This window comes from Haliotis cracherodii, unplaced genomic scaffold (genome assembly GCF_022045235.1).
Source record: "Haliotis cracherodii isolate W230 unplaced genomic scaffold, xgHalCrac1.p SCAF_3, whole genome shotgun sequence".
NCBI lineage: Eukaryota > Metazoa > Mollusca > Gastropoda > Lepetellida > Haliotidae > Haliotis > Haliotis cracherodii.
In genome coordinates this window covers 42,080,948-42,094,429 of record NW_027266286.1, presented here as the reverse complement: position 1 = coordinate 42,094,429, position 13,482 = coordinate 42,080,948, and the positions used below count along the sequence as shown (strand labels likewise).

The following is a 13,482-nucleotide window of genomic DNA, read 5'->3' as shown; positions in this document are numbered from 1 at the left end:
AAATTTGGAATATGGTGTCTATATTGTAGTGGGAATACCAAGCTAAGAATCATTTTGTGTAGATAGATTAAAATATCATGTTTTTGATATTCTGGTAGGGAGCTGGGATTTTGTACGGAGACGAGATACTATTTTCTTCTACAGTTGCAAAACCAGATACTTGTTTATAAAAAGCATCTTACAAAAATGTATTTTTCTGACAGACAATTGTTCCTTTAAATAGTTTGCAGTATAATTAATGTTTTAAGCATTTTCTAGGAAAGTTAGGTTTTTTTCAATAAAAGCCATATCCTTGCGATTCGCAATTCACAATGACTAGTACATTCACTGACATCTAGGCTGCCCTGTCACCTCACCTCTGCTGTTTAGTCGGTCATTCCTTATCATGTATGTACGTTTATAGAACTAAGGAAATGTATTAAGGTCAATGATAAGCAATAAAATATTTCAAGCTATAAAACACTATCACTTGCAAGGAGAACACTAATATCGTTGAGCAGAAATCAACGACAATGAAATGGACACTGGTCCTTTTCACATTGGGCCTCTCAGTAGACATTGTATACAGTGACACGACTGTGACGATCTATCCTCAGTGGCTAGCAAAGGGGGGTAATCTTCGCTATGAAGCCGACAGGTGGAACAAGCACAATGGTCTAGAATACGAATCCCTCATTCCAAGTTGTCGGAGCATTCGGACTGACAGCGGGCGCTGGATACACGAAGATTATGACGATTCTCTCTTCAAAGATGTGAGATTTATTTTTAAACTTGTTGTAGTAATACTGAAAAGAGTACCAATATAAAACTACCATTAGAAACCATGCAGTACTGTTTTGCATATGATTTTATCCTAGCATAGGATTATTATAATATATGTTTTAGGAAACAGGGTAGGGTTCAGCTTCTTTAAACTCTAGGCACTTTAAATTGAGTCCGGGAATTCGACAAATCCAGTTCAACTCATCCGGGTTAACATAGGGATGAATATAGTGAGAGTGCAGTGGTTCCGGACTGCGAATTCGACACATACGGGAATTCAACACATCCAAGTTCGAGACAGTGGTGTTCGACTGTAGTTGACAAGCTGAAAGAGACGCTAGGATCATCGTTATTATGTCTATCTATTGTTTAGAATTCAAAACTGTATGCAATAAGGCCATATTCCCTGTTCAAATGGTTTTGTTAGTACATTGTACTTGCTTGATTGCTCTTGATCATACACTTCACATGATATATACTATCAAGGTTGATGTGGAGAAGGTGCATGGAGATACGTTTTGGAAAGGTAACACCTGGTTGCCTTTTGAAATAATTTATTGGTTTTACACACACACACACACACACACACACACACACACACACACACACACACACACACACACACACACACACACACACACACACACACACACACACACAAACAAACAAACAAACAATTCCACTCCTTTGCATTTATTCTCAGTAAAGTCCTGAATGTATATAATAGATAAGCAAATTCTACTTATTTTTTATACAGTGGCCAGAGGATCCAAACCACAGCGGCTACCCTGACCCTAACTACTTGAAGAACGTTACCAAGCAAAAGGAAGTGTTCTCCCGGTACCTCACTAACATCAAAAGTGGTTATAAGAATGAAATGGTCATGATGATGAGAGGTAAGTGCTGCCAGAAAATGAAATGTCAGTAATATGTATTATAATTTAAAACACTAAGGATATAGAGGTATTTATAATCATATTCGTCCCCACGAATAAAATGCAAAGGATTCCAAGCAAGACAGAAGCAACAAAATCTAAATTCCTACAAATTACAAAGACATCTGCAAAGTTTTGCCCAGCAATAAGTAATGAAAGAGGATGATGGCGTAATTTGTTGAGTCATAAGTTGAAATATGGACATGTATGTGTGTTGTGCCAGCATGAGGATGAAACTGCTTTTGCCCCTCCGTACATGCAAGTACCCATTTGTGAAATAGCGGTGCCCATATACTGATATGATTTCATATGCGATATACAGGTGCAAACATATTTCAAATTCAATAAACTGTTTATTTTCCGCTAATTCGATTTTCCCTATGTCCACTGACAAGATAGAATGAAAGTTGGTTTCTGCCATGGTCAACCTTATTTCCATCAATACCCTGTTGGTCTCTAAACAATCGATTTTTTAAATTTGTTTGTTTCAGCTCATAATTGGCCGAATTGGATGAACCAGTCTCAACATGAAGGTCAGTTCCCCAACAACATAGATGCAGCTGCAGAATTCATGTTGTTGATGGTGCAAGGAATCTATGATTTCACCAAAGGTCAGATTCCTCCATACTTCGAGACCATCAATGAACCGGATGCTCAATGGAAGATAATGAACTTCACGACTGTCTCCATCTTCCATAAATTAGTAGCGGAGAAACTACATGCCAGATTTAATATCAACGTGGCTGGCCCTACACTCACAGGGTATTCTGGAGCGGCGGACAGAAACGACTTTTCGTTTTGGAGCCAAGTGGCACAGTTCATGGACACAACTTTAGAATATTTAGACGTGTTTTCCTTTCATTCGTACAACTCACTTATTGTTTCAGGAAAATCTCACCGATTTGCTGGTATGAATGAAGCGCGACTGGTAGCATTTGTCGACCTTGTTGAAAACTATGCCTATCTGAAGACAGGAAAAATTACCCCCATTATTATCAGTGAATATGGTCGCGGTGGAGTGACAGGAATTAGCTCAACAGCTCCATCGGGCATTGTGGACTTTGCAACAATATACCACTCCAATGCCCACAGATTCACTCAACTTGGTCTCAGAGAATACATTGACAGGACAGTTGTCTTTCTCTTAGCTAATGAAAAATACCCAGGACATGACAGTCTCAACTGGTCACTTTTCACTCTTCAAGGAAACGCTACACATATTGTCGATGTCTACAAGTTTTGGTACAATTTCACATCAGACTACGCCTTCATCAGAACCACGAGTCAGTATGATGGAGAGGAACGAACGGTTTCGCCATTAGCAATGTCCAGTTCCTTGTATAATGAAACCGTCATTCTCTTACACAGCTATTCTCAGAAGTCAAAGAATGTTAAGTTAGTTTTTCAAGACGGCTGGATCAAACCAACCACTGGAGAAGCTACCTGCATCACCATCAAGGACAATTGGGACCCAGTCATCACCTTCAATGAACCCTTCGACATGACCCAAGGAATGGTTGTACTTCCCCCTGAGGCAACATGTCATTTCACATTCAAGACCCCATCAAACACACTGCCTTCGGTCACTCTCAACGAAACCACATATTACGGAGCTGATTCACTAATACCAATCAAGGGCAATATCAAGACAGTTATATCTCTACCAAATGGCCAATATCACAGTGCAAGACTGAGAGTTTCAACCAGTTGGCCGATCAATGTAACAAACAGTGTTTCATATATTACCTTCAACCTCCACCGCCTTAATTCTTTCTATAAGCTGTATGATTCTGACAAGTTTGACAGTCCAACCTATTGGGAAGTTTGGGAGTTTGATGTCCCTACCTCCCTATTTGTCACCGGGGCTAACCAGGTACAAGTCCACTTCTCTAACAACATGACGGCGGGATATGTTTCTTCACTTGCCCTTGTCACAGCCAAACTTGTCCCATTTGATGTGAAGTCCTGATGATATGAATCATTCCGACACATACCTTAATTGTAATGACACCATAAAACAAATTTGTTACAATAAACTTGGCTTAAGTGCTTCTTGTCTCCACGTATCTCTTTTATAATGATTGTGATCTATAATGCACATACTGATGTATAATAAAAACAACGCCACTGATATTAATCAACACAGTGAAAACTGGTACAACATCCAGTGAATTGTCTATACAAACAGCAAGAGGGCATTCTCTGCGTGTTTGTTGTTGTTTAATGCCGCACTAAGCAATATTCTAGCTAAATATGGCGACGGTATGTACAAAAATAAAGATTGCGACAGACAAACCAAAGGTTAATATTGTGAGCAATCGTACTACAATGACATGCAGTCAACCAAGTCTGATCAAATGAGAAAACATGTTACTTGGGACCTGTTTTAACTTGGAATCCTTACAGTTTGATTGAAATACACGTCAGTGACGTGTGAAGATGTACAATATCTTCCAAATTCGCACTCGTTTTCGTTCTCGTTAATCACTTTTTTAGAACAACCAAAACTTGTATACCACATGCCAAACTTGCCAGTGCCCAATACTTATTATAACATTGACTACGCCATTACGTATATCGTCCTATAATTCAGATAAGTTGATAGGATCCATTTGCAGTAGCTGGTGAATTGACATGTATGAGTGTTTAAACTACACAGAGCAGGAATAATGTACACAACACAGTTTCGCAAGTTTGGCCTAAATAGTCTTATTTCTTGTTAACATTGTACAAATGCTTTCTCTGTTTTGAATAGTTATGAATATCTTATATTTTTGTACTTCCATGAAGGAATTACTGCACTGAGAAAGTCGTGACGTTAAAAGATAACACACAAAAAAACATACATTGAAAAAACCTGGCCAGGACAAAAGGAACTGGTGACAATAATCTGGCGTAGAGACAGAAAATATAATATAAAAATATATTTTGAAAGGTCGGTCCACGCACAGCTGTGTGAGTCAGCCTGGTTAGAAACGGGTGTACTGATGACTTTGCAAACAGTTGTAGTTCTAATCTAACGGTTTGAGCAATCGTCCTTATCATCGTTGATTGAATTGCGAGGCGTGGAGAGTAATCATTGATATGATTAGTCCGAAGAGTTGAGCACAGAGCACTTGATGACCACCCGATGTGAGGCGACATCTTTCCTTCCAGGTAGTTTAATTGACGGTTTGTAAGTAGCATTTAAAGTGTATGACTTCCTATATTTTACACATGAAATATATATTACATGTAATTTTAACCTATGCGTTTCCATGTGTATGTCGTAGTGTTGCTCAGTAACATGCAAGTACAGAGACTGTGTGATGATATGCGAAATGGGAAGATCTTGACTGTCACCATGCAGCATGTAAAGTTGTGCATTTTGAAACAAGTGTTCAGTACAAATATCTGCGAGGATAACGTGGTTAACTACAGATTATCTTCAATCAAACAACAAGGATGGAAATTATTCAAATCAATTTAGGGATTGGAAATGTGTTTTACAAAACATTATATGGTATAGATGGTCAGTGACGGTTTATTGTCGGTAATTATGGTCAGTAGAATCATCATGTAGATATAAATACGACAGGAATAGTATATTGGAAATATTTGAAACATATATATGTCCATGTGCTGCAAATGTTGAATATTGCATCTCCATTGTAGTGGGAATAGACACATCAGAATAATTTTAAAGAGAGATTGAAATTTCATTTTAGAATATATTTTGAATGTTCTGAATTGTCAGCTACACACTACAATAGAAGACGGATACAACTAACTGTTACAAAATCCCTGATTTATCTCCTATATATCATCACATAAAATGTACGTACATAACGTACTCTCTACAGCGAACTATGTATATTGCGAACTTATATCTGATATTCCATTGGGGAGCCGGGGATTTTGTATGGAAACTGGATATTATCTACCGCTATGGTTGCTAAACCAGATTTTTTTAAAACTTTTAAACATCTTACAACAATGTATTTTTGATTGTTCTTTTCAATAGTTTGCAGCATAATTAATGTTAATTAATTAATTATTTTCTGGGAGTATTTTTTTCAATAATAAGTCATATCCTAACGTTTTTACAATTCACAATGACTAGTACATTCACTGACATCTAGGCTGCCCTGCCACCTCACCTCTGTAGCGTAATCGGTCATTCCATATCATGTTTGTACGTTTATAGAACTTAGAAAATGTATCAAGGTCAGTGATAAGCAATACACTATTTCATGCTATAAACACTATCACTCGCAAGGAGAACACTAATACTCTTTCTAAGCAGAAATCAGCGACATAGAAATGGACACAGGTCCTTTTCACACTAAGCCTTTCAATAGGCACAGTTTTCAGTAACACGACTGTGATCTATCCTCAGTGGCTAGCAAAAGGAGGTAATCTTCGCCATGAAGCCGACAGGTGAAACAAGCACAATGGTCTAGAACACGAATCTCTCATTCCAAGACACTGGGCGCTGGATACACAGAGATTACGACGATTTTCTCTTCAAAGATGTGAGATTTACTCATAATACGTGTTGTGAAAGTTTTAGGAAACAGAGTAAGGTTTAACTCTTGGCACATTAAATTGCGTCGTGAAAACTTGGAATTCGACAAACCCAGTTCGACTCATCCGGGTTTACATTGTGATAAATATAGTAAGACTGCTACCTGACTGTGTTGCTAAGATCAACGTACATGTACTGTTGTATATCTCTGAAAAGTGAATGAAATAAGGCTATATTCGCTGTTCAATTGGCATAGATAATACATTGTTCTTGCTTGATTGCTCTTGATCATAGAGTGAGTGAGTTGGGTTTTAACGCCACTTTTTAACATTATTCCAGTTATATCACGGCGTGTCAGTTTAATGTGGGAGGAAAGCCCGAAGTCTCAGATGTTTACCACTTCGGTGAAACCTACGAGCAGGGGTATGGTGCTGACAAACCTAGAAACATAATCGGGGCGAACCGGGATTCGAACCCACAATCATGGGTTTCTGGCGTGCCCAAGGGACGCAACTCTACACAGCGAATCGCGGTGCCTTAGACGACGGGGCCACCCGTGCCCCCTCTTGATCATAGAAGCACACGATTTATTTTCAGTGAACAACAGTTAGTCCTACGGTGGCTCATAAGGGACATGGAATCTGTTTTTCCATATTTTGATATTTCACTTACTTTTATCGTTACCTTTTGCAAATTAACACGAAGATAATGATGATCGTCTCTTCCAAGATGTGAGATTCTCATCAAACTAAAGCAAGCATATCTTGTATTCCAACTGTGTTTCAGCTGAAAAGTTAGTTCATTCATATTGCAAGTTGTAGTAATATTGGAAAAATAACCGACTTTACTAAAAATATATTTTGTATTATGGCCTATATATAATGCAATTAATCATTGCATATTGTAGCCTTCTATTTTCTCAGGGGCGGTCCGGTAGCCTAGCGTTTAAGCGTTCGCTCGTCACGTCGAAGACCTCGGTTCGATTCACCACATGGGTACAATGTGTGAAGCCCATTTCTGGCGTCCCCCGCCGTGATATTGCTGGACTATTGCTAAAAACCGCGTTAAACCATATTCACTCACTCACTCTTATTTTCTCGTGATATATATATAGCTGTCTAGCTGACGGAGATCAACGTACTGATGTCGATCTCTTGTTAAGACACTGTGTTAATCACAACCATATTCGCTATTTAGTTGGCATATATAATACTTGCTAGATGTGTCTTGATCGCCCAAGCAAACATATGTTATCATGGTTGATGAAGAGAAGGTTTCGAAATATTGTTTTCGTTTTACACATAATTAGTTCCATTATTCTGCTGTGATACATTTTCAGTGAACAACAGTTAGTCCTAAAAAATTATAAGAAATAACACTTTTTCTACATATTCATTATATCGTTGCCAGAGGATCCCGACCCTAGCGGCTACTTTCACCAAAACTACTATTTGAAGTGGAAAAACAATTCAATAACCGATATTGATTGCAGTGGCCAGAGGACCGAAACCATAGTGGCTACCCCGATCCATACTACTTGACGAACGTCAACCAGCAACAGGAACTGTTCTCCAGTTACCTTGATAACATTATCAGTGGTTATAAGAATGAAATGATCCTGATAATGAGAGTCACCAGAAAACAAAATGTCATTAACATGTAATACATTTTACATCACTAAGGTTTTAGTGGTATTCATATTCATTACCGTCGGCATAAAACAAATAAAACATATTTCAAGCAAAAGGGAAGCAACAAGTTCAAATTCCCACAAGTCCCACCTGGCACAGCTCTTAGTGAATGAATCAGGAGTATGGCGTAATCTGTTGAGTCACAAGTTGACATTAGTAGGTGTATCATTGGACCATTCGTGGTAGTTCAAATGTTCAGAATGAGGTTGGAACTGGCATTGACACAATGTACATGCAGGTACCAATGCCTGATATATTATTTTCATTTGAGATATACATCGGCGCATTTTAGATAAAAAGCTATTGAATAACAAATAGATATGACCTTATTATTTTTCCTTAATTGAATTTCTCCTGTGTCTCCTGACAACAGTGAGTGAAAGTTGATTTACGTCAGTCAACGGCATTTTCATCCTTGTCGGTCTCTAAATTCTCCAAACTCTAATCGAGTTTTTAAATTTGCTGGTTTCAGCTCATAATTAGCCAAGATGGGTGAACCGGTCCCAGAATTCATGTTGTTGATGGTGCAAGGAGGTTCCGGGTCAGATCCCGCGTTACATCGAGGTCATCAATGAACCAGATGCTCAATGGCCGATCATGAACATCACGACTGTCTCCATCTTTCACAAGACCGTTGCTGAGAAACTCTATGCAAGATTTAACATAAAAGTATCTGGACTTTTTTCGATGCAAGGGAATTTTCGTTCTGGAAACAGGTAGCAAGCTTCATGGATGTTACTCTTGACTACTTTGACACGCTTTCCTTCCATTCATACACAGAAGGGGAAATTATCCCACTCTTTATCAATGTGAGTGGGTGAGTGAGTGAATGAGTATGGTTTTACGCCGCTTTTAACAATATTTCAGCAATATTACGGCGGGGTCACCGGAAATAGGCTTCATCCATTGTGCCCATGTCGGGATTCGAACCTGGGTCTTCGGCGTGACGAGCGAACGCTTTAACCACAAGGCTACCAGACCGCCCCTTTATCAATGTATGTGGCCGTGGAGGAGTGACAGGAATCAGCTCAACTGGTCTATCTGGTACAAATGACATTTCAACAATATACCAGTCAAATCACGGGTTCATCCAGATTTGACTTAGAGGAGAGTACATTGACAGAACCGTCGTCTTTCTTTTAGCCAATGAACCATATCTAGGACATGATAGTTTAAACTGGTCATCACTTTTCACTCGTCAACGCATATTGTCGACGTCTGTGAGTTTTAGTTCAATTTTACGTCAGAGAATTACTTCGTGAGAACCACTCGCCAATATGACGGACAAGAACGAATCGCGTCACCGTCACCATCTTACTCAAGGAATGGTAGAACTTCCTCGCGAGGTAACGTGTCGCTTTACATTCAAGACCCTTTCAGACCAACTGCCCAAAATCACTCTCAATGAAACCACATACGACGGAGTAGACATGGTTATACCGATCAAGAATAGCTTCCCAAAAACAACCATATCCCCACTAGAAGGCGATCGCGAATTCGATAATGCAAAACATGCCTTTTTGAACCAGTCTTCCCGTCATTGAAACAAATTTAACAGCTGTTGCTTTCATCTCCACACTATTGTTTCATATTCATAGGAGGTACCGCAGAGGACACGAATCGATACATGTTCCAGAGGACGAAAGGTCAATCGTATTGATAAATGTTGTTTATTCAGCTACATACCGTCACCTGGTGGTAAAGCGTCCGCCCGAAGAGCGGAAGTTCCGGGGTTCGGTCCCCGAACGCATCATACCAAAAGACGTTAAAAGATGGTACTTGTTGTTACCCTGTCTGGCGCTCGGCATTAAGGGGCTAAATCAAGGATTGGTCTGAGTGGGGTATTCGAGCGTATCTCAGTGGTCTAGCACAAGAGACTCGACATAATACAAGCAGTCACACACACACACACACGCACGCACACACGCACGCACGCACGCACGCACGCACACACACACGTTGCTATATAAGTGCATTAACCTTGGAAGCGACGTTAAACTCCATTTCACTTCTCATATTCTCCTGTACAATTGTCAGATCGTTGCTAATTTGAGTTGGTGACATAAGTTCTCGTATCCTTGTTTTCAGTTGTAAATGTTGACCAGATTATTTCTCTAGAATGTGACACCACAAGGCTGTACTTTAATGCAACAAAATGTATTCTGGTCCGTAAACCTTTATATAATACTTGTTTTATCTCTCCTTTGTTTCCCATCAATTGAGTTTTCTTAAGTTAATGAATGCATCAAAATTACCACATAACAAATACAGTTATGTTGTGATCGTGAAAAGGATACTAAGGATCTTTTAGTACAATTTATGGTTATTGACTTAAATTGACCTAGATCCTGTTTATTGTAAATAGTAAAGACTGTTATGATAAAATTTGTATCGCAACATATATATAGAGAATTGGTAAAATTTCTAATTTAACTTAACCCTTCTCTCGACCGGAGACATCAAGAATGGGTTCCACAAACTGTGTAGCTGATTCCATTGTCCTCAGATGAAGCGGTGTTTGACATCCGGATTTCCAATGATTGATTTCATATAAATTGACATTCCAGTCACCGTGGGTACAAAAGCAAACATAATTATCACAGCAAGGCATCTCAGGCTTTTACTTCTATAAATTCCTTTCAGGGTCTTTAGATTACTTTGAATGCGGAGATTTTCCAGGTTTCAGTATCCAGGTGAACTATTGTTTTCACCTGCATGTCGACCTGTGGGTACCTTGTTCTGTATGATTTCAGTATGCTGGTCCTAATACTAATTGCGAACACAGATAGTTTAGTTGTCTAAAGCGCCCCAATTCGATGTGAACAGTCGCGTCCCTTTGCCGAACCAGGTTCCGCTGGGACCGACTATGACATCCCATTGAGTACGGGGTTACTTTCAAAAACATTACATTCATAAGATAGACACAATTTTTTTTATGGATAACAACTTCTTTAATACTGTAAAAGGCGACGTTTCGGTATAGATCCTTATACCGTTGTCAAGCAAGACTGAATGAGGGACATAGTGCAGAATATATATAGCAAGTGGATGATAACAATAGGGGATTAACAGTAACAACAAGGGCATACATGAGTGGGATAACATAGGTAGGTGTGACAACAAAGGGATTATGCTATCACAACACGATGGACAGAAAACACATAGCTAGAAGCCAATAGGGGCATGAAGCCAATAAACAGGTGATTATTGGTTGATGAGTTCATAGTAGGCGGATGGGATGAAATAGCCTTGATCTCTGTTGATTGATGGCTTGTGGCGGCGAATATGGACTGCTTCTGTTAGTTTTCTTTTGGTGAAGTCATGGAGGTTGTTGGCGAGGATTTGGACGTTGTCCCAGTTGATGATGTGATTGGGACAGTTGATGATATGGTCCGAGATGGCTGATTTGCTGTCGGATTTGGTGGTGGAGGTTTTATGTTCTTTGATTCTGGTGTTGATTGGGTGGGATGTTTCACCTACGTAAGATTGCCCACAGTTGCAGTCAATTTTGTAGACTACACCTTTAGCCTCTTGGGGTTTAGATGTGTTCCTGCCGTTGGCTCTTAGCAGGGTGTTGAGGGAGTTGGAGCTGGTGAAGTGGGTGTCGATGTTGGCTTGCTGTTTGAGGAGGCGGCTGATGATGTGGGAGGCTTTTCCTATGAACGGGAGGGCGATGCGGAAGGGCGCTGATTCGGGTTTAAGGGTTACAGGTCTGGGTGTGGGATGGAGTACAGAGGCGATGATTTTGTCGACCAGTTTGGCTGGATAATTGTTGAGGTGGGTGAAGACTTGGCGGAGGTGAGCGATCTCAGGTTTGGGGTCAGCAGAGGAAAGGTTGATGGCACGTTTGGTAAGGGTGGAGATGATGCCAGTCTTGGTTCTAAGAGGGTGGTTTGAGTTGAAGTGGATATACTGGTCGGTGTGGGTGGGCTTCCGGTAGACACTGGTTTGGATTCTGTTAGCTGAGTTTCTACAGACGAGGACATCTAGGAAGGGTAGTTGGTTGTCCTTTTCTGTTTCGATGGTGAACTGTACTCGGGGGTGTTGTTGGTTAAGATGTTGTAGTAGCAGGGTTGGGTCTTGGTCATCGCCTCTGTACTCAATCCCACACCCAGACCTGTAACCCTTAAACCCGAATCAGCGCCCTTCCGCATCGCCCTCCCGTTCATAGGAAAAGCCTCCCACATCATCAGCCGCCTCCTCAAACAGCAAGCCAACATCGACACCCACTTCACCAGCTCCAACTCCCTCAACACCCTGCTAAGAGCCAACGGCAGGAACACATCTAAACCCCAAGAGGCTAAAGGTGTAGTCTACAAAATTGACTGCAACTGTGGGCAATCTTACGTAGGTGAAACATCCCGCCCAATCAACACCAGAATCAAAGAACATAAAACCTCCACCACCAAATCCGACAGCAAATCAGCCATCTCGGACCATATCATCAACTGTCCCAATCACATCATCAACTGGGACAACGTCCAAATCCTCGCCAACAACCTCCATGACTTCACCAAAAGAAAACTAACAGAAGCAGTCCATATTCGCCGCCACAAGCCATCAATCAACAGAGATCAAGGTTATTTCATCCCATCCGCCTACTATGAACTCATCAACCAATAATCACCTGTTTATTGGCTTCATGCCCCTATTGGCTTCTAGCTATGTGTTTTCTGTCCATCGTGTTGTGATAGCATAATCCCTTTGTTGTCACACCTACCCATGTTATCCCACTCATGTATGCCCTTGTTGTTACTGTTAATCCCCTATTGTTATCATCCACTTGCTATATATATTCTGCACTATGTCCCTCATTCAGTCTTGCTTGACAACGGTATAAGGATCTATACCGAAACGTCGCCTTTTACAGTATTAAAGAAGTTGTTATCCATAAAAAAAATTGTGTCTATCTTGTCATCCGTCAACTTCTAAGTAATGCCTATCAAACAAAATTACATTCATAACTTACTTTTCTTTGTTTGTTTGTTGTTTAACGCCACAGTCACTGATATTCCAGTTATGTGACGGCGGTCTGTAAATATTTGATTTTGGACCAGATAATCCATTGACTGACTTCATGAGCATCGATAGACGCAATTGGGATACGATGACATGCATCAACCAAGTCAGCGAGAATGACCACCCGATTGCGTTTGTCGCCTCTTCCGACAAGCATAGTCGCCTATCACGACAATTATGGGTTGCTGAAGACCTTTTCTAACCCGTATCTTCACGGGTTCCTTAATTATTGGTAACATGCGATCGTATTTGGTGTTATCTTTATAATAAGTCTGATCTTCGACAGCCAATGTGACAATAGAAAAACGTTAACATAGAGAGTTAATTAGAAACTCCAAACTGCCCATGAGAATACGGAAACAGAATACACCTTGAATCAAATGTTCTACAATGTTGAACTATATTACCTTCCCAAAAGCACCCTTATGTTTCAGATGAAATTTTGAAATTGCTTCCAAAGATTTTTATTGCGTCTTTAGCACATGTTAATATCTCAAACACTAATAGTATACCAAAGAGTATATATTTCTAAGTTTTCTTCTTCAGAACTTTAGCAGAGAGGTTTTGA

At 40.0% G+C, this 13,482-nt stretch overlaps 1 protein-coding gene across 1 annotated transcript; it reads left to right on the top strand.

Moving 5' to 3' along the window:
• Positions 1 to 506: 506 nt before the first annotated feature.
• Positions 507 to 3,677, top strand: LOC139475061 (beta-porphyranase A-like). Its single transcript, XM_071258290.1, has 3 exons — positions 507 to 752; positions 1,520 to 1,658; positions 2,189 to 3,677. The coding sequence occupies exons 1-3, from the start codon at positions 513 to 515 to the stop codon at positions 3,664 to 3,666; spliced, it is 1,857 nt and encodes a 618-aa protein (XP_071114391.1). The 5' UTR covers positions 507 to 512; the 3' UTR covers positions 3,667 to 3,677.
• Positions 3,678 to 13,482: the final 9,805 nt, after the last annotated feature.

Coding starts and splice junctions, on each gene's coding strand:
- LOC139475061 (XM_071258290.1), top strand. CDS start 513: ATGAAATGGACACTGGTCCTTTTCACATTGGGCCTCTCAGTAGACATT. Junction 753..1,519: donor ACGATTCTCTCTTCAAAGAT/GTGAGATTTATT, acceptor TTTTTTATACAG/TGGCCAGAGGATCCAAACCA. Junction 1,659..2,188: donor AATGGTCATGATGATGAGAG/GTAAGTGCTGCC, acceptor TGTTTGTTTCAG/CTCATAATTGGCCGAATTGG.